Here is a 21,103-nt window from a genome sequence, read left to right as displayed (position 1 = left end):
GCATGTCACATGACACTGTAATGGTCTGGCACAGTTTCTCACAAATAAATATAAGCAGAGAACTTTTGATTGTGATAGTATTAGGACTGACTGTGTGTGCCCCCCATGTCACATGACATCAGCAGTCTGGCATACCCCAATATTTATTTATTTTTTACTCTTGGGCCCCTCAACAAAGACTGGGCCCTGGGCAGCTGTCCCTTTTGCCCTGTGTTAAAGACGGCCCTGAAAAGGTGTAGTTATGATTATTTTTAAATAACATTGTGCTGATTTTCAGACTCATAACCAAGCTCCAAACTTTTAGATGTATACTGATGTCTACAGACTCCTGATTGTGTAAAGGGTCTTTTCATATGCAGGGAAGGGGGGGGGGGGTCTGCTCTCAGTCCCTTTCAATGGGTGTCACGGTCTAACCTCATCAACAGTGCTAAATTGGGAGCTTCTAAGTACATTTTTAAAAGGTTCTATACTGGGTTTTTATATCAGTATCTCTGCATATTCTTCTTTATAGTAGTGTGTATTACATGCAGTTATTGAAAATTGGTATATACTGTCCCTTTAATGTGAAATTGCAAGCGCCATTTTAAATACATAAATAGAGATATGAAACAGTACTCCTTTAGTAAATACAAATATGTGTAATCAAAGTAAACATAAATGGAAACAGATTGTGTAGAAAAAACAGTTAACATTTTTCTTGCAAAATAAGCACTTAGAAGAGAGGAGACATCTTTTGATCTGAAAGTGATTGTAAAGTTTAATGAATAAGTGCCCGGTATCTAAAAATAATCTTAAATCTTTAAAATTATTTTAAAAATACTTACCTTTGCGTTATGGTAAACATAACGCTGATCCTTCGCCTGCTGCTCCTGCTTTCATTAGCAGATTGATGTCAAATCTGACTCAATCGTTGTGTGCACTGCCACCTTTGGCTTCCAGTTTGTGGGGCATGCAACGATTGGAGGAAGCCGGACCGTCATGGATATGCTAATGAAAGCAGGAGCTGCGGGCGGAGGATGGTATTTTAAAAAAGAAAAGTGTCTTTGTAAAGTATAATGAATGAAAGTGCCCCTGTTTTTAAGATTATTTCTAGATACCAGGCACTTTTTCATTAAACTTTACAATCACTTTAAGTTGCATTCTGCCTCTTCTGAGCATGATCAAAATAGGCTTACTGTTTCTCTAGCATTTTCTTTATATGGCAGCAGTTTTGCAACGTTATACATTAGCAGGAGCACTAGATGGCAGCACTATTTCCTGTCATGTAGTGCTTCAGGCATGTGCACACTACCTACCTAGGTATCTCATTAACACAGAATAACAAGAACAAAGCAAATTTATTCTATTATTCTATCTGAATAATTCAATATTTTTTTGGGGTTTAATGTCCCTTTAAGTTAGTAAAGTCTAAAAAATTCATGACATCAAGCTAGATAAGCCTTCTTGTAGGGCTGTGACAGGAAGTAATTGATACTGCATAAATTAAGTTGAAAAAAAATAAATACTGATGAAAGATACATAATGCAACGATTTATATGAATCTACTGCTTGGTGCTTTTTTATCACCACAATGAAATAGTATTATTATAACATAATGATTTCGCAACCATTACATATTTATCTATAAACACATAGATGCATACATTTTGTTGTTGTTTTTCTCCTTTAAAGTGACAAGTAACTACGTTTATAAAAGAATAATATGCAGTCTGTTATGGTGGATAACAAATTGCCTGCAGAGCCTTTACAGTAACAGAACTAAAAGCTACATTTTTAGGTGGGGTGTAAGGTTTACCACTTCGGCGGAGCCTATAACAGCGTTCGTGGATGAGGGCTGGGGCGGAGCCTAGTCACATTGTTGATGAGGGATGGGGCGGAGGAATGGGGCGGAGCCTAGTTTCATTTGTGGATAAGGGCTGGGGTGGAGCCTAGTTACATTGTTGATGAGGGCTGGGGCGGAGCCTAGTTACATTGTTGATGAGGAATGGGGAGGAGCCTAATTACATTTGTAGATGAGGTTAGGGCGGAGCCTCGTGACAGCACTTGTGTGAGGCCTGGGGTGGAGCTTAGTGACAGCACTGGTAGGTAGGCGCTTGGTTGGGAAGTGTTTAGGTCACAAGCACCGCAGGCCGTTCGGCATCCAGCTTATACTTGAACGCAATGTCTCTGTACAGAAACACTATCTGGTTCATTAAGGGTCTGCGGGAATATACTAGGTAAGTGTGGAGCAGTGCGGATATATAAATATATACGCTTTAAAAACTGCATGGTTCTGCCAGTGTCTAGGATTTATTTTTTTAACTGTAATGCGAGTTCTTCTGTGCTTTTAAGCTTTGCTGAGTGGGACTGTACTGCTGCCAAGGGGAGTAAAAAGTAACATATATCCAGCTAATGTGACCAAAGCAATACAATTATCCAGGAATCATAATGTTTCATTTCCGAATTGATATAAGCTCAGTGAGATGCTGATGGGGGAAACTATAATGCTTGGCATCAGAAACAAACAAACAACCTTAACCACAATGTAATGCAATGCTTCTTAAGTAATGATCTATTGACTTTGGCATCATGTAAAAGCCATGTGTTATCTGGCTAGATTCATTCACATCACTAGAATGCAGGTGGGTAAAACAATAGAAAAGGTATTCTGGAAAGCTGGTGTGATGACTGCTTTGACAGATATTCTCTGACAGGCACAGTTATAAGTATAAAATGTGATCATTTATACTGCTGCATTACCAAACTAAACTAGGTTGTGTAACAAAGTTATATCACTCCCTAGAGACTGCCCCTTTGCTGGTTACACAAGCATGCATTGTATAAGTTAGATTCACACACAGAGTGCATAGGTCAGATCCTGAAACAAGGATTTGTCTGAATTGTAATCCAATGAACTCCTGCACATGGTATTGTGCAAAAAATTGTATTTAATTTTTTTTTTCTATCAGATAAATTGGCTGAAAATTGTCCAATTAATCAGGTTTAAAAAAATAACCAATAATATTTTTTTGCACAGTCTTAGTTGCAGGAGTTGATCAGATTAAAGCAGCTAGTGCTGTGCAACTGACCAACTAATCACAGACCACCTAATTGATAATGAGATTTGTTGAGCACTATTTTTATGATCAAACTTACTGATTTGTACTTTTCATTGTAAGCAATCACTATTATTTAAAGGGACATAAACTCAAACATTTTCTTTCATGATTCAGATGGATAATACAATTTAAAAAAAAGTTTCCACTTTACTTCTATTATCAAATTTGTTTTGTTGAAGAGATATCTAGATAGGTAGCGTGCACGTTTTTGGAGCACTACATGACAGGAAATAGTGCTGTCATCCAGTGCTCTTGCTAATGAATAACATTGTAGCAAAACTGCTGCCATATAGCACTGCAGCCACGTGCACACTCCTGAACTTCCTGCTTTTCAACAAAAGATGACAAGAAAATGTTATAATAGAAGTAAAAGTTGGAAAGTTGTTTAAAAAAAAAAAAATTACGGTTTTATGTAGGCTGACCATATTGCCGCTTTAAAAAGGGACACATATGAAAAATACATATATCAGGGCTGTTTAAAGAAATGGTTTTGTATAAGAACCCTCACATATGTATTTTTCATATGTGTTCCTTCTTAAAGCAGCAATATGGTCAGCCTAGTTTTATGTCCCTTTAAATGTATACAGAAGATATTAGCACCAAGTAAAATTTGGTGTAAATGAATTGTATCTGGTATAAAGAAGTATTTTTGGCAACTTGTGCAGCTCATATTGCATCAATGCTCACGTTATACAGTGATGCTGGCATAATGAGCACTCAGAACCTGCGAGTATGAGAGCACAATGCATATGTAAGTATGCTCCACAAATCACATGCTTATTATATTGATCACTAAAACAGTAAAGGCTTTCACAAGAAGCCTTTCTTATTAATGACCTTTATTTAAAAAATGCTAATTCTAATCAAAATGTAAATGAACAATTGTACATTTCAGATGTAAAGGGACAGTAAATCGCTGGTAATTACAAGACATTGCTATAGATTAATTTATCAGCCAAGTCTAAACTTTTTTAAAAACAAAATTAACATCTTTTTTTAGTGCAATTATTTTTCAATAGCCAAACTACACCGGCCATTTGCCTTATCTGAAAGAGCCAATCTGGGCTATAGTCCACAGACGACAAGGCAAGCCACAGTCATAAATTTAGCATAAAATGAATTGTTTTGCAGTTATCTGATAAGGCCAATAATGGACTTATATGTAGCAGAGTTATCCTGAGATGTCAGCAAGGTGTATTTCAAGTTCTCCGAATTAGAACTTCAAGAGCTAAATTACACAATAAGGGGGCACAATAAATAATGACAATACAGTTGTGCATAACTAAACATTTTATATAAAATAATGTCAAGTTTTTTGTCCCTTTGACTAGAATATCCCTAGTAGTTGTCTGCACAGGCACTGATTGTCACAAACATAAAAAGCCGCCTTTATATAGGAGTTTTATTAAATACAATGTCACTTCATAGCCAAACAAAGGTATAATTTATACTATGTTTTTTACACAGGCATATTTGTTCTTTATATACCCTTTAAATGCCTTTTCATTCTGTTCTCTTAAAGAGACACTAAAGTCAAAATTGAACTTTCATGATTCACATAGAGCATGCAATTTTATGAGACTTTCCAATTTACTTCCATTATCACATTTTTTGCAGTCTTTTTATATGCACACTTATTGAGGCACCAGCTACTAATGAGCATATGCTCAAGTTCAGAGTATAAGTATACTAGTGAGTGATTGGCTGATAGCTGTCACATTATATAGTGAGTAAGTGTTATTGCATTGTCTTTATTATGCACTTGCTTATGCAATTCTACTGTACTTGGTGGTCCTTTTTTAATTTGTACAAGTACCTTCATATAGAAATCATTCTGTGTGTATTTATAGAAGTGGCTATGAGGCGGCAGCTAAACTATTTGTTGCAGAAGATTTGGAAGTTGATGTTGCTGGAAGATCCTACATGATCACTGGAGCAAACAGCGGTATAGGCAAAAGCGCAGCAACGGCAATAGCAAAGAAAGGTAATTTTGTTAGTACTTAACCACCTTCCTGACGTTCGGATGTTCCATGCTGTCCTAACCGTGCTGGGCTTTAGCGACGTTAGTACGGCATGGAACCTCCGAGCTGTTTGGCTGTACAGAAGCCAACGGTGCTTCCTGAAGGGGGTGCCTAGCGTCAAATTGTTTGTGTAACTTCAGATTATTTTTTATTACTCTGCATTGTGTTTATATTTTGAATTCATAAAGAAATACTGTACATATATTTTATAATTATCTGTCTTGTTCTCCTACATAAGTGCATATTTTGATGTTTGTTTGCCTTTAATAGGTTATATAGAGTTTCACAAGTAACTACCTTCGGATTACCTGTATGTTCAGTATATATTTTAATGACCATCATTTACTATGTTTCTCTTGAAGCAGCATATATGTACTGATAAAGGGAAATATAAAAACTTACTCCACGTTTATGGATATTGTAATATAAAATGCTCAATATTCACAGTAACCTACACCTCCTTTTTTTTTTATTACAAACTTGTTATCTATTCAAGAACAAGCTCACATCTGTTCACTTATATCCTTGTTATTATGGTATTTCTGAAGTTGTGCATTTGCACTTGTGTTAAAGTTGCGGAAGAGTATTCACTGTATTGCTAACAAACTAGCAGTGTTTTGTGTGTGTGTGTGTGTGTGTTTTTTTTTTTTTTGTTTTGTTTTTTAAACTGTTGACAGATTGTGCTCAGAATAAAGTACAGCAGATGTGATTTGCACAAGGGAGCAAGAGTAGTGTAGGTTACTCATTTGAGGCTTTCACTAATAACATCACTTTGGCAATAAGCAAGAACGACAGGGCAGCATTTTCCTTTTCATGTAAATACCATGACAAGGCCTCTGATTGGCTAGACAGGGCAGCATTTTCCTTTTCATGTAAATACCATGACAAGGCCTCTGATTGGCTAGATTGCCCAAAACACAGAAAATGGACAAAAAGAGGCCTGTTTAGAGGGTGTAGAATATATAAACTACTAAACTTAAGCTTCCTTGTGTCAAACTGTTGATAGACAATGCATTACACCACTATATTATTACAAAAGTTAAAGATTGGTTTTATTGTAATAGTACTCAAGAAGCTTGCCCATGGCCCTGTTAATATGACAGATGTTCTAGTTTGCCCGTCAAGTTTGGACCTCTCAAATAAATAAACACTTAGATTTTTTTTTTAAACTTTTGCTTTCCAACAGGTGGTACCATTCACTTGGTGTGCAGGAGTAAAGAAAGAGCTGAGGAAGCCAAAAAGGAGATTGTGGAAGCCACTGGAAATACGGTACCAACACAACTACTATTGTCATTTATTCATTAAAGGGACATGATACCCAAATGTTGAAACTCTTGAAAGTGATGCAGCATAGCTGTAAAAAGCTGACTAAAAAATATCACCTTAACATCTCTATGTAATAAATGAAGATATTTTACCTCAAATTTCCTAAGTATTCACATCCTACTGTAAAGAGACTTTAAGTAGCCAGTCAGGATGCTTGTCCTGGGACAAGCTATAGGGAGTCTGCATCTGTCATGTTCAGGCACAGCCATGCTATTTTCCTTTTAAGTTGAAGTAAGTTCTATGGAATCTCAGTGAAATATCGTGAGATCACAGCAAAGGCAAAACATTACCTCAGCACTGCTGATACTGATTGGCTATTGAGAGATATATATATATATATATATATATATATATATATATATATATATATATATATATATATATATATATATATATATATATATATATATATATATATATATATATATATATATACTTTTTTTTTTCCCAACTTGTATCTGAAGCATAACAGTTTACACAGCACTTACTCTAGTGAGCTGAGGAAATTGTGAGGTAAAATATCTTCCTTTTTTACATAGAGATGCCCAGGTGATATTTTCCTGTCGGCTTTTTAGTTATTCAAGTGATTTAGCATATGAGTATTATGTCCCCTTAAGCAGTGCTAGGTCAGGATGTTTTCTGACCCATTTCACTTGTTTTAGTTTTGCTATGTAGGAAATGCAGTTTGTGAATCTGGTTAGTCTCCCCCTCACAGGCTGTTTTTAATGTAATTGTGCTTCAAGAAGCCAGTCTTCTGAATTCACTGGATATAGAGTTGTAGTTTCTGGCTTAGGCAGCTTCTGATTTGATTTATAATTAATAGAGAAATGGCACTCCATCCCCTAAGCCAAACCCAACTTAATCCCGTGAAAAAGGAGGCTGAACATAGATGTCGAAGCGGGTGGAGAGCGAGTGCAGACTCTAAAGGGACAGTTTACTCTAACATTTTCTCCCCTTTAATTTGTTCCCAATGATCCACTTTACCTGCTGGAGTGTATTAAATTGTTTACAAGTATTTCGATTACCCTTATATTGGCATTTAAAATAGCATATTTAGCCTGTGGTATCCCCACCTATCCTGACAGTTTTTGGCCTCAAGTCAGTAGAATAAATTACACTCCCAGTGGGTTATAGAAGAGATATGGTAATAACATGTTCATTTTCCATTGTTCTCTCCACGTATTGGTGATTGGTTTATGGACAGATATAAGATAAAGAAGCAGGAATATGTACACAATGTGATAAAGTAATGAGATCTGATTATACCTACAAGCTCAACCCATGTAATTAGGTTGTGACTTCAAAACACAAAATCAGCAAATTCATATAGACAAATAAGCCTTAAAGCAAATCTCATACATTTTATACTCTGCAGCTGGTAAAAAAATTAATTGGAAACACATTAAGGGAAAAACAATTTTATAGTATACTGTCCCTTTAACTTGCATTTGCCTATAGTTTTGCTTATATATCTTTTTCTAACCGTGAAATAAGCTCCTTGTGTATTTTGAGACAAACTCACCAACTTTCACCTGGTGAGATAAAACTGTGAGGCCTGCCACAGGTGTCAAATTCTCCTCTTCTCCCCTCTGCCTCGGAAATCTGTTCATTCTTTATATAGAAGAAACACTCCTTAAGCACACCTTACGGTTGACCATCCAATTATAGGTATTTGTTATTTTGTATGCTATATTTTACCAGACTCAAACTTTTTGTACTCAACATTGATTCTGTCTAAATGTCATATGTCATGTAACATAATATCTGTTTTGTACGATCCAATTTACTTTACTTTCAATAAATTTAGTTTAAAGAAAAAAAAAAAAAAAAAAAAAAACTGAAGCATGCAGGTGTAATTATGCATGGAAGATTTGTGAGAACATGGTTCACTTCAAACATGGTCAAGGAACTCCCCTGCTCAGTATACTCACCAAATCTATATTTTTTACAATAGAAAAATAAAGTACAAATTACATTTTCCTTCTTAATATGAGGAGAGTCGACGGCTTCATTCCTTACATGTGGGAAATGCAGAACCTGGCCACCAGGAGGAGGCCAAAGGCTTAAATACCTCCCCACTTCCCTCATCCCCCAGTCATTCTTTGCCTTTCGTCACAGGAGGATGGCAAAGAAGTGTCAGAAGATTTGGAGTAGACTCTTATGGAGGGTAGTACCCTTCGTTATGGGACTGGAGTTTTAAGTAGTCTTGTCAGCCTTTCAGTTAGAGCATTGACGAATGTTATGGCCTGGAGATGCAGGAAGAGTCTTTCTTCAAATCCATCCAGACTCATTAACAGCTCCTTTAGCAATCAGCATTGACGAGTTTTGCTGCCGGCTTTTCTTCACTCAAGTCCATGTCAGAGGCGCTGCTACAATCTGTCAACTTGAAGGACCATGTCACTGTTCCACGGCATAGATTCCGGTAAGATCGTTTCATTATTTTACACACATGTTAACGATAGAAGACAGGGTCATAGTGGGACTCCTTTAACTTTATGGAATCTAGGGTTAATTTCTCCTGAGGGGGATAATTGAGCAGTGTTATTATTTATGTGGTTTCGACTGCTTTATGTGTAAGAACGTTTGGGCTCTTAGGCTGATACGGAACGTACAGTTTTTTTTCATTTTGAGAGCTACGCAGTTTCTTTATGTTAAGCTGGCACACTTTTTCCTTAGCTAGGACAGTGCCTGCATGAGTGGTATGGTCACGTTTTTTTCCACCACTTCTGATCCTGACCGGATGTCTGCGGAGAGGAGCTGGGTCATAGGAGGTGGTGAGTGCCCCAGCCATGCCAGTTGTTTTTCCTTTCTATAATTTGATATAGACTAGTTATGGAGGATTCTGATCATTTAGAGGGGGATCCCTCCGATACAGAATTTGATACCTTTGTATATTGTGAGGAGGCCCGGGTAATCCAGCCTGCTCAATTATGTTCCGTATGCCGCAATAGAGTGTTCTCATAAACCAATGTTGAGATGTTAGAGACCACTGAGCCATCCGCCTCTGAGGACTCTTCGTCCAGTGAGGTGTGTTCCCTTGATTATGTTCCTACATATGCAGTTTTCCCGAGTTTCGATCCTCCTTCGTCTGTAAGGGGTTGGTCTGGTCTCTCCTGCCCAAGGATAGTTAGTGTCCAATAAGTCCTCTGGGCATGCGGCTCCCTTTAAAGCTTCAGAGGGAAAACCTCCAGGGTCAGAATCTGCTGACTTGGGTCCTCCGACTGCGGAGGGCTTAGAATTTAGATTTAGATTGGCACGCCTGTGTTTCCTTCCGAGAGATGTTTTGGCGATGTTAGAAATTTCCAGTACTGCTCCGTCAGTTGAATCTCTGTTCTCTAAATCGGATAACGATCTTAACATCTTTCTCAATCTTGCAGTCCTCACCTCCTGTTTCTCAACCTCCTACCCTTCTAGATTGTAAGTTCCCACGGGAATAGGGCCCTTAATTCCTCCTGTATGTGTTTGTAAATGTTCTCCTGTCTCTTAGAAGTTTTATATTATTGTTTTATTTAAATGAACTGTATCCATGGACAGTGCTGCGGAATATGATGGTGCTTCATAAATAAAGTATAATAATAACTGAGACGAGTGGAGTATGGTGATATTCCTTGTTGTCTTGTTCTACTTTTTGTTTTAACTGTTTATTTAGAATCCCAGTTCCGATCTCTATGGGGGGGTTGTGTCTTATGACAGGCAGGACCCCCCCCCGGTATTCTAGAGGAATTTTTAAGCCGGAGGTTAATTTTCTTAAATTTGATTACTCAGTTGTTCTAGCTTTGCTGGAACTTAAAGGATTACTTTCTGTTATAATTTTTAAGCTAAACAACTAACATATTAAAGTTAATAAACATTAATTAAAACCTACTGACCTATATTTTCTCAAAAACGAAGTTTCATAACGTTCTAAAAGTTATATCTTTTATTCGCCGATGATGTCACGTTATCCTGCCCACTATTTTCAGCACTGCATGTTCAAAATACTTAAACCAATAACTTTGTGTTTAAAGCGCCATTTTGAAACCTAGGTATTGTAAACGGATTGGTACAGAGCAAAGGATACCCACGGAGTGGGTTTGGAAAACAATTAAATTTGCAGACGAGATTTCTGATATACGTTAGAGATATATTAATGAAATGCTATTGATAAAAAGCGTATTTGGGGCAGTTAGTTAGTAACAGGCATAGAAAATATTTACTTACAGTGGCCCTTTAAGAAGTTTTTTCTCTTTAGCCCGGAAGTGTTCCAAAAGTTACTTTGTATCCTAGATGACAGACAGGACCTGTTGTGGATACCAGTTAGGTCTCTTCCTTCTTTCTACTTAGGAGAAAGTGTGTTGTGTGTGTTTTTTTTTTTTTTTTTTTTTTTTTTTTTTTTTTTTTTTTTCTTTCTTTTAGATTCCGGTCCAGGTACAGTAGGCCCATCTATCCTAGTTAACAGGCTGGACCTGTTTTAAGGAATTTAGGTATTATCTGGGATGGATGCTTGATACTGAATCATATGGATCTAGGGTCCTAGAGGCCGGAATTGGGCTTCTTTCCTGGGCAATTGTCTCGTCATAGAAGACAAGGGATCTTTTCAGTCATTGTCCCGGTATCTATCACACTGCGGGAAGTTTTTTTTTGTTGTTTTTTTTTTCCACTGTTGGTGCATGCCCTAATAGGGGGAGGGTCTTGCCGTCCTAATTGGTTTCTATGATGTTGAAGCAGAGCCGCTTTAGTTCCTTTTTTGATGGAGAATGTAGGGTTCTCCCTTCCTTTGTTCGGAAGAAGGATGTCTTTCCTGTTTCATCCTTTTTGTGCAAATTCAGTTCTTGGGAACCATATCTTACAGTAAACCTCTTTCTGATCCTAATTTTCCTTCTTGGGATTTGGGGGTTAAGGTAGCAGTATCCTGCTTACAGATTTTACTGTAGTTCCTGGGTCTCGGCTTTTTATGGGTTCCTTACCTTCGCCTGCTGATAGACCTTCTGGGTTTTTCTCAGGTCTTTTCGATCCTCAGAGTTGCTGGTGTAGACACCAGGGTGGCTCTTGGATGCTGTTTTTGTCTTATGGACAGGAATTTTTCCTGAGATCTTGAGAAATTAGGGTTATGCCCTCCAGTCCCCCTTCTGGTCTTCGTTGATGTGGGGATGGAGAGTGATATACTCAGCTGAGGCCGAGACTCCGGCATGGAGTTGGTGTATCTATCTTAACAGATTTTCATAGTATACCGGTTGGGGAAATCAATCCCATTGTTCCGTTCAGATTTCCCTGTTCTGAGAATTTTTTTTTCTCTTAAGCTCTTTTGGGGCGGGTTTGACTCTGTCACTTCCTTGTCTGTGGGGAGAGAGAGTGTCCTAGAAAGGTCTGCGGGTTGGGAGTTTTCTTCAAATTATTCCTTTGGTTCCTCAGCAAGCATTCTTCTTGGAGTATTTGGTCTTCATACCAGATGGGGCCTCTCAGTTTTGAAGATCTTCCTTCTTCTTTCTCTCCTCCTCCTTGCATACTCCTCAGGGTTCAATGTCCCATACCATCATTCCCTGCTCGAATGTTTGTATCTAATGGGGAAAACTATCAAGATTTCAAGGCATCAGTGTTTGCTTCTGTAGCAGGAGGGTTTGAACCCAGATGGGGCATCGGCCTTTTCATCCGGAATATGCTAGACATCTAGCATTCTTTAGAGGATACTTTTTAACCTTCTGCTCTTTCGGCTATGCCACGCTTTGTTGTGGATGGTTCGATCCAGCAGGCGTCTGTGAGATAGTTGGCTCCGTTTTTATATCTACGTTGTATCGCAGTTTAGGGGCTTTGTCTCCATGGACCTTGTTACAGGGATTTGCTGGAGCGGGGTTTTTGTGTCTCTGAGGCTGACTGCGTGGAATTGAACGCATAGTCTTAGCCATGAGAGGTTTTTTTCTGAAAGGATTGTTTCATACTCTCGTTTTAGCTCATAAGCCGGTGCATCGTTGCATCTATCAAACTGGGTGCAGGACGTACTTTTTTCTGGTAATGGTGTCCTACGATGACTTAGTGGTGAGCTTTGCTGCTTTGGAAGCTGAAAGTCAATAGTTCAAATCCAGCTGTGACTATGTATTATTAATGCAGGACCTACTTTTTCTAGTAAGTAGAGCGGGATTTCCCTTGGCATAAGGCCAGGTTTTCCAGGATGCTCTGGAGAAAGGCCTTTTCTGTGGCTCCCTTAGGGGACAGATTTCAGCTCTATCGGTTTACTGCTCGAGAGGCTCACAGAGCTTCCAAATGTCCAGTCTTTGGTTCAGGCTTTGACTAGATCAGGCCTGTGTTTAGATCTAGTGCTCCTCTGGGGAGTTTACATCTTGTTCTGCAGAAGGCTCAGTTTTTGACTTATGCATGGTGTTGATTTTAAGATTTTCTGTCTTGGAAGGTTCTTTTTCTGCTGCCTATTGCTTTGGCGTGCAGAGTTCTGAGATGGCTGCCTTGCATTGTGAGTTTCCTTACCTAGTTTTTCGTGCGGCTAAGGCTGTTCTTCGTACTGGGTTACGTTTTCTTCCTATGGTCGTTTCAGATTGCAACATCAATCAGAAGATTGTAGTTCCTTCCTCGTGTTCTAATCATTCTTTTCGAAGGAGTGGTTATTTCATAACTTGGATGTGGTTCGGGCCTTTTTTTCTTGTTCGTGTCTATTCTGGGAAGCTTAAGGGGTAGGAAGCATTACTCGCTTAGCTTATGAGTCGGCGGGATACAAGCCTCCTCAGAGGATGAAGGCTCATTCAATTAGAGCTGTGGTTTCCTCTTGGGCCTTAGGAGAATGAGGCCTCTGGATTAGATTGTAGGGAGGCTACCTGGTCTTCCTTACATACTTTTTCAAGATTTTACATATTTGACTTTTTTTTTTTTTTTTTTTGCTTTTGGGAGAAAGGGTTTTGCAGGCTGTGGTGCCATCAGAATAGGGTCAGCCTCTCTTTTTGCCCTCCTGTTTTTCATTCAGTGTCCTCTAGAGCTTGGGTATATGTTTCCCACAAGTAAGAAATATAGCCATGGACTCTCTTCATATTAAGAAGTAAAACATAAATTATGCTTACCAGATAATGGTAAAAATAAATGGGCAGACTTAAATGTTGTGTTTGTTCTTCTGGCACCATTTATACCCTGATATGTCTCCTACTGTTTCTTGTTCCCTCGGCAGAATGACTGGGGGATGAGGGAAGTAGGGGAGGTATTTAAGCCTTTGGCTGGGGTGTCTTTGCCTCCTCCTGGTGGCCAGGTTCTGTATTTCCCACATGACAGTAATGAAGCCGTGGACTCTCCTCATACAGAAGGAAAGGAAATTATCTGGTAAGCATAATTTGTTTTTTACTTTTTGGTACAATTTTTTAGCTTTGTATTTGAAAATTGCTATGTAAATTATTTTTACCCCTGCATAATGTAAATTAACATTCTGCTGTGTATTTTTTATACAAATTTTGTGTACTTTACCCCACGATTAAACACTTGCAGGAAACAGGAATTCACATGGATTGTCGATGCTATCATGTGACTTCAACGTGGGGATTGGACCATGGGGTACTGCCTACTATGTTAGGCACTTCCCCTCCCCCCCAAAGTCTGATAATTTGTTTCCTAGAAGCAGAATGCTGAAAAAGCTAAAACGTTCCATGCCGTGCTAATGGTGGTAAAGCCCAGTGCTTTTAGATTGGCATAAAACGTCATAACGTTGTCTAGAAGTTTAATAAGATATTTTCTATTGTGGTTTTTTATTTTTTAAATACTTTTCAAACTTATTTTATGGAGTATGATATTGTATATAATTAGAAAATGTGTATGGAAAAACTGCTAGATTTATATAATGTTGGAAGTGTATATTTAGCTTCCTAAGTATACACAAAGATACCGACTCATATATGAAAAATGAGAAGGTCAACAACTAGTTATTATGGTGCAGACCCATTAAATAGTTATCAAACATAAGACAAGAAGAGGTTTATAATAAAACTTCATAAAAGACTGGGAATTCAGCACTCTTTTCAAATAAAGACAAAAGCAACACTTGTTGCATATAAAGAGAGGTTATTTTTATTCTCACACTGTTGGGCATAGGCCCGTTGAAATTACAGCACCCAATCAAATGGATAAAGTGAATATCATGGTTAAAAACATTAGATATGAATATATAAAGACATGTGTAAAGACATGTGGTTAGTGGAAACTGAAACTTTCATGAAGTATACCAAAACTTGTAGTGCCAATATAGATATTGTAGGTAACTATACACAGGATTTAGGTCTCAATAGTGCTTTCACAGACCTGAATAGGTTTTAATACAACTGGAAATAAGAGTTACTACAGCTGTGCATAGATGCTTGTATCCCTATAGATTCCAAAAGGTTAAAAACCAATCATCCCAATACTATTGCTAGGCATAACATAACCTTAACATATTAACACACACATGTATACATTGGGTATAGGGTATAGATCAGTTTGGTGGTTTCACAAAGATACCTAAAAGACCAAGAGCAAAAAACAGGTATAATTATAATGGTCTGGAAAGAGCAGATAAAATTAGTCTGTCTGTCGGTATCAAAATTCCCCTAAACACAGGGATATTGTGTAGCGTCTTTTACAAGGTAACATAAGCCATGACAAGCAAGGATGTGTAATGAGTCATATAGCACTTGAAGCATTAATGTTAGTACTGCAGCAAGAGGAAAGATTTTGAGCAGAAGACAAAATGACAAAGATGCAGGAGGATATCTCTTGTTGTTTAGTATACCCCTCTGTCAACTGCATCTGTGTTATGTAGGGCTTAACATGTATAAACCAGAGTGGAAGCTAAGTAGTATGGCAGGTAATGGCACAAAAAACAAAGATGCAGGAGGATTCTACGTATATGCGTCCGTATCCCTCTGTCGACTACACCTGTTTGCTGCTGGGCTTAAACACTCTCTTTTTCTGATCGTTCCATCTAACGAACAACTAGTTGAAGTGTAGAATCCGCTACAGACCAAGTAGATAGCATCAATATCCTCCAGGACGTTCTCCGAAATAAACAACCTTGCTTTGACTCACAGACTTAGTTACACGCTCAAATTTCTCCACCATCCGTTCCACTAAACTAGTGTGTCAGGACACGAGGAGCGGCCAGCCAATTGCCGACGCACGTTTCACCACCTCGTCATATTTATAAAAATAAACCTAAAATATACATTTCCCATACATGTTCTACTCTGCAACTGGTATAACAAGTCAAACACATTAAGAGGAAACCAATTTTGCAGTATACTGTCCCTTTTAAATATGCAAGGATAGTCACTCCCCCTAAGAGGGCAGCAGTTTTCCTGAGCTTATCTGCTACATTGTTTAGATCAGGTCATGAGCTCATTTACCTCTGGTCATAATGGGTGACAATCAAATCAGAAAACATAAACATATGCTGGAGGGTTTTAAAGGCTTGTATCCCTGCACTGCTATACACAAAGGGACAGTCTACACCAGAATTTTTATTGTTTTAAAAGATAGATAATCCCTTTATTACCCATTCCCCAGTTTTGCATAACCAACAGTTATAATAATATACTTTTAACCTCTGGCCCCAGTCATATTACTTACTGTATTAGACAAACTCTTAGCTGCTTAGAAACACCACACTCTAAACACTGTGCAGACAGCAAGGAGTTAAGTTACAGAGAGAGCTGAAACAGTAAATAATGGAGATAAGAGGTGAGAGCCTGGTAATACTCGGCTGCCGATGAGACTCTCACCCCCTGGTCCGTTACACTGCCTCTGCATGATTACACGACATCGTTTCCATGCAGGAGTACTGTGATACCAGCAGAACCAAACTACTAATTTCTAAACTATGTGCAGACAGTAAGAGTTACGATCTCACCTCTCTGTGCTGTCTCCATTATTTACTGTTTCAGCTCACAGTAAAAAATGGAGACAGCACAGAGAGATGAGATCGTGGTAATGCTCTGCTGCTCTCAGCTGCAGATGAGACTCTCAGCTCCCTGGTGCGCCACAGATATTAGTAATGTGCGTTACCCAGCTGGTGTAGCATAATACAGATCCTGATATCTCCGGGTCAGGTTGGATCTGTCTGTGCATTGTGCACCAAGTAGCAGCTGATTACTCTCCTAGCCACACTACTGCAGCTCATGGGTTATTGGATGTCTACAAGCCCTGATAGACATACAATAACCTCTTGCCTCCGTAGGCTGCTTCTAGCTCTGAAACCTTGTGGTGCTCTTCTACACTGAGGGAACGTAGCTTTGCCGGATCTCTCAGGGTTTAGTTAATCTGCTTGAGAGCCAGCAGAGCTAAGTTCTCTCGTTGTAGAAGAGAACCACGAGATTTCAGAGCTAGAAGAAGCAATCTACGGAGGTAAGAGGCCTACAGCAATGTGTAGATGCAATTTTAATACACAGAATGGTGTGTGTTTTTTTTTTTTTTGTTTTTTTTTTGTTTTTGTTTTTTTTTTAATGCAAGTAGCTTCCCCTCTGCATCTGATATCGGATCAATCACTAGGGGCTAGTTCACCCTACTGCCGGCCAGACTACTTACCCAACAAGCAGAGGATGGTGACAGACTATGCAGGCACCAATGCAAACTCCTACTCTAGATATAAGCATTGGTGCATGCACGGCTATATTGATAGCAAGGGGTCCCTTAAATTACAGTCACTGTCTGAGGATCTGAGCAATTGCTCTATTCAATTTGGCAAGTAGAAGTTAACTAATTTTTTTTTTTCATACCTGCCGTGACCATTTGCTGCCGCTCCTCCCGACACTCGAGTGAGTCACATGCTCTTTTCAGCAAAAGGGACTCTATGTAGACCTCACCCAGGCCCCCACATGCTCCTTTCAGCCAATGGGAGCTTAGAAGACCGTCTGTGCCTAGACACCCTAATGCTAACAGATGGGTGACGTCAAAAATCCCTTAAAGGCACAGACCAAGCATGTGCGAAGTCCTCTCAAACAGGGCAGATTACCCAAACGCCCTGCCTGTGAGTACTTTGCAAATGCAAGTTTACAAAAAAAAAAATTATTTAAGAAAAAGAAAAGCAACCTAACAACAAAACAAAAACATTCCTAATTGTGCCACAAAAATGGCTTTTTATTTTTTTTATTTTAATTTTCCTTTCCACAAAAAGCTAGTAGGGCACAGCCCATACCGTCCTTATTAAGGAGCCTCCACTGTTTATTTGTATATTAAACATGCTATAAATGAGTTTGCCTAAAAACTTGACTATGCAAACCACCTTTATTTAAAACATACATACATACATACATATGTTATTTCAGCTTTAGCTACTAAATCCTTCTTGATTTGATGTAATACATAACGTTAATAGTTCTTCATAATTATCCATGGTGGAAATCTAAACCCTAAATGAAGTAAACCTTCATCTGCCAGTACTAATTAAAGACTATAACAGAGCAATACAAATGCTGTAATGTTTGCTCTATTGCTTGAAGAGAACTGCTGATCTGAGCAGAAAACAGCCAGAGATCTAATGACTAGCTGCAGTTGCATGACCCTGCTAAATACTGGCTGTGTTCAGCTCAGGTGATGCAGTGCTTGTTCTTCCCAAACTGAAATTTTTCTATGTGTTTTAACCCCATTTGCTGGGTTTAAAGGGACAGTCTAGTCAACATTAATTGACTCAGATAGGGCATGCCATTTTAAACAACTTTCCAATTTACTTTTATCATCAAATTTGCTTTGTTCTTTTGGTATTCTTAGTTGAAGGCTAAACCTTGGTAGGCTCATATGCTAATTTCTAAGCCATTGAAGGCTGCCTCTTATCTGAATGCTTTTGACTGCTTTTCACAGCTAGAGGGTGTTAGCTCATGTGTGCCGTATAGGTAACATTGTGCTCACGTCCGCGGAGTTACATATGAGAGGGTACCGATTGGCTAAAATGCAAGTCTGTCAACAGAACAAATAAGGGGGCAGTCTTCAGAGGCTTAGATACAAGGTAACCACAGAGGTAAAAAGTATATAAATATATCTGTGTTGGTTCTGCAAAACTGGGGAATAGGTAATAAAAGGATTATCAATCTTTTGAAACAATATCGATTCTGGAGTAGACTGTCCATTTAAACAGAGTAGTGCATACATTACAAATTAGTGATTTTTGCAATATGTCTCTTTAAAGGGATAGATAAAAATTTAAATATACATGGGTGCATCTCTGTTTTAAATAGAAGCATTTTTTCAATAAACTTCCATTAGCAAAAACTTCTAGTTGTCTTTTAATGGCATACGCACACAACACCTTGTCAGAAAGTCAGCAGTGGCTTAAAGGGACAGTCTACACCAACAAATTGTTGTTTAAAAAGATAGATAACGCCTTTACTACCCATTCCTCAGCTTTGTACAGCAAACATTGTTATATTAATATACTTTATAACACCAACCCTCGCAGGGTATGTGTTTATGCCACAGAAAATAGTACTAACTTTTGCTAGAAGTATTTTTGCTAATGGAAGTATATTTCAAAAATGCTTTTATTTTACTTTGGAATGCATTTATGCACGTTTCAATTTTGACCTTTCCATTCCTTTGACTGAGTTTAACCCCTTTTGCCTGGGTTAAACGCACATTTCGGTTCAAGCAATAACAAAACACAAGCACTCTTTTTATTCTTCTTTTTTTTTTCTCTTTTTATAATTTTTATTGAGGTGAAATTTGGCATACAACAAGATATTAAAACATTCCATAAGTGTTATCACAGGTTATATAATATAAGGTTCATCAAGCAATAGATATGGAGTGAATATAGACGTTATTAGTAATGTCCGCCAATAAGATAACAAGCAAAATATTGTTAATACTATTTTATAGTAAAACAATACGGTTCACCAACAATAACTTAAGCTCCTCTACTCATTGGAAGGGCCGCTCTTGGACCCACAACCAAGTTAGATTATTGCTACAATAGGAGACTACCTGGAATAAAGAAGACCACTCATGGGTCTAATTCTATTTACCTCAAATTTTTTAGATTAACAAACTATAGGGGATTGTAACAGGAGAAGAACATGCAAACATAACCAGATTCAATCCCTTTTAGCTGCCATTACAGACAGTTTGGCTATGAAAAAAAGAGAGTAATTAAGGTGCGGTACAAGCTAGAAAAACCGCTTAGTGAGCCCCTTCAGAAGAGGTACATTATATAATATGATATGGGGGGGGGGAGGAGGTGGGAATTTAGATAAAATTAGATGAGCAAACAAACTACGATAGAGCAAAGTATTATATCTATGCGAGGGACTAGGTGTGCATGGGCTAAGGCTGAGTTCTGCTCACTGAGACCCAAGAGTCTAAGCTGACGCAGGTTACAGGGGTTATGCAGTGCCAGTATTAAATATGCGGGCAAAAAAAATATGTAGCTAAATGCTAGCGCAGGACCAGCCTACGTCAGTTAACAGGATGTCTTGGTATAATAGTAGTCTGCGCATAAGACAAGTATTTATGTATATTATGGTTCCAGCACTCCTATATATGTGGTCAAATAAAATTAATATTGAGATCACATATGTTTGCCGTGATTATACAACAGTTGTAAGTGGAATATTGGAAACATGGCTAGAGCTCTACCATAAAGCGCAGTTATAAACAGTACGCAAGTGCAGTAATTTGCATTCTGGTGGAAAACTATGTCTAGAATTATGCTAGAGAGCTATACATTTAAAAGATATAGGTGTCCCGCCGCCCCGGCCGCAGGCAGCGGAACGTCACATACATAAACTGCAGATATAGAATTATTATGTGATGAGGTGTTTAAAATATATTTATAACATGGTAGGTGTAAATAAACAGTAGGGGGCATATATATGTAGTGTAATAAGCATGAAGAGGCAGAAGTTTTTGTATAGTATAAGAGTCAAATTATCAATATAGGACCCCAACATGACAGTATCTGATTGCAAGCAACATAGTACTTGTACTTCATATGCAAACTATTATGATCTATATATCACATTTAAAGCAGTATATGTATAAAATCACAAAAATCGTAGAGATACATAGAGCTCAGCCAAACAAGCCTAGAGTCCTTAAAGGTACAACCAAATAATGTAATAACATCCTCAGTATATGCAACGTGAGCCTGTCCATGCTCTATCAACACAGAGGCAACTTTTATATATATATCTGGAACTATATAACTATAGGTGATTAAACATAATAATACAGCTTGTGCGTGAAGATAGAGGAACTTTAGGTGTTTCTGAGGGGGAAACCCCTATGTCCGCTAAAAATATATTCTGCAACTCATGCTGCATTACGCATACATCAACTAATCTAGTACATGCAACACCCTTATGTATACAAGATGTAATAGTAAAGCCCCAAACAGAAAATAATAAACTTATATTTGCTTTATAGGGCAAATAAAAAAATAGAGTCAAGGATAGAGACTGAAATGGGAGCCTAACACAAGCTCAAATCAAATAGGTAAAAGCGTTCTGTCACCCATGGGACTCAGAAATGTCTATCCCACTCCGGTTGCACATTGCTGCAGGGAACCAGCCCGGTCATCGCTGCACTGATCTGATGCCGGGAAAGGTATGGGAGAAGTACCGGGGTCATTGCCTACATCTTTATAGCTCCCGGAGAGGCATAGTGGGAAACGGGCTGTAAGTAAGTCTACAGTGATATTTAGTCCAGCTGTAAGACCTGTGCGCCCGGCTT

At 38.3% G+C, this 21,103-nt stretch overlaps 1 protein-coding gene across 1 annotated transcript in view; it reads left to right on the top strand.

Moving 5' to 3' along the window:
• The first annotated feature begins 2,082 nt into the window (after positions 1–2,082).
• The window catches only part of DHRS12 (dehydrogenase/reductase 12), an 83,465-nt gene continuing 64,444 nt past the window's right edge, over positions 2,083–21,103 (top strand). The window contains exons 1-3 of the mRNA XM_053708380.1: positions 2,083–2,216; positions 4,949–5,082; positions 6,306–6,388. Coding sequence (XP_053564355.1) covers positions 2,161–2,216; positions 4,949–5,082; positions 6,306–6,388 — 273 coding nt within the window. The 5' untranslated portion in view covers positions 2,083–2,160. The remainder of the gene's footprint in view (positions 2,217–4,948; positions 5,083–6,305; positions 6,389–21,103) is intronic.

The sequence above is a fragment of the Bombina bombina genome, chromosome 3 (assembly GCF_027579735.1).
Source record: "Bombina bombina isolate aBomBom1 chromosome 3, aBomBom1.pri, whole genome shotgun sequence".
In the NCBI taxonomy this organism is placed as follows: domain Eukaryota; kingdom Metazoa; phylum Chordata; class Amphibia; order Anura; family Bombinatoridae; genus Bombina; species Bombina bombina.
Note: the sequence above shows the minus strand (reverse complement) of the source record. Positions and strands in the feature narration are given on the sequence as shown.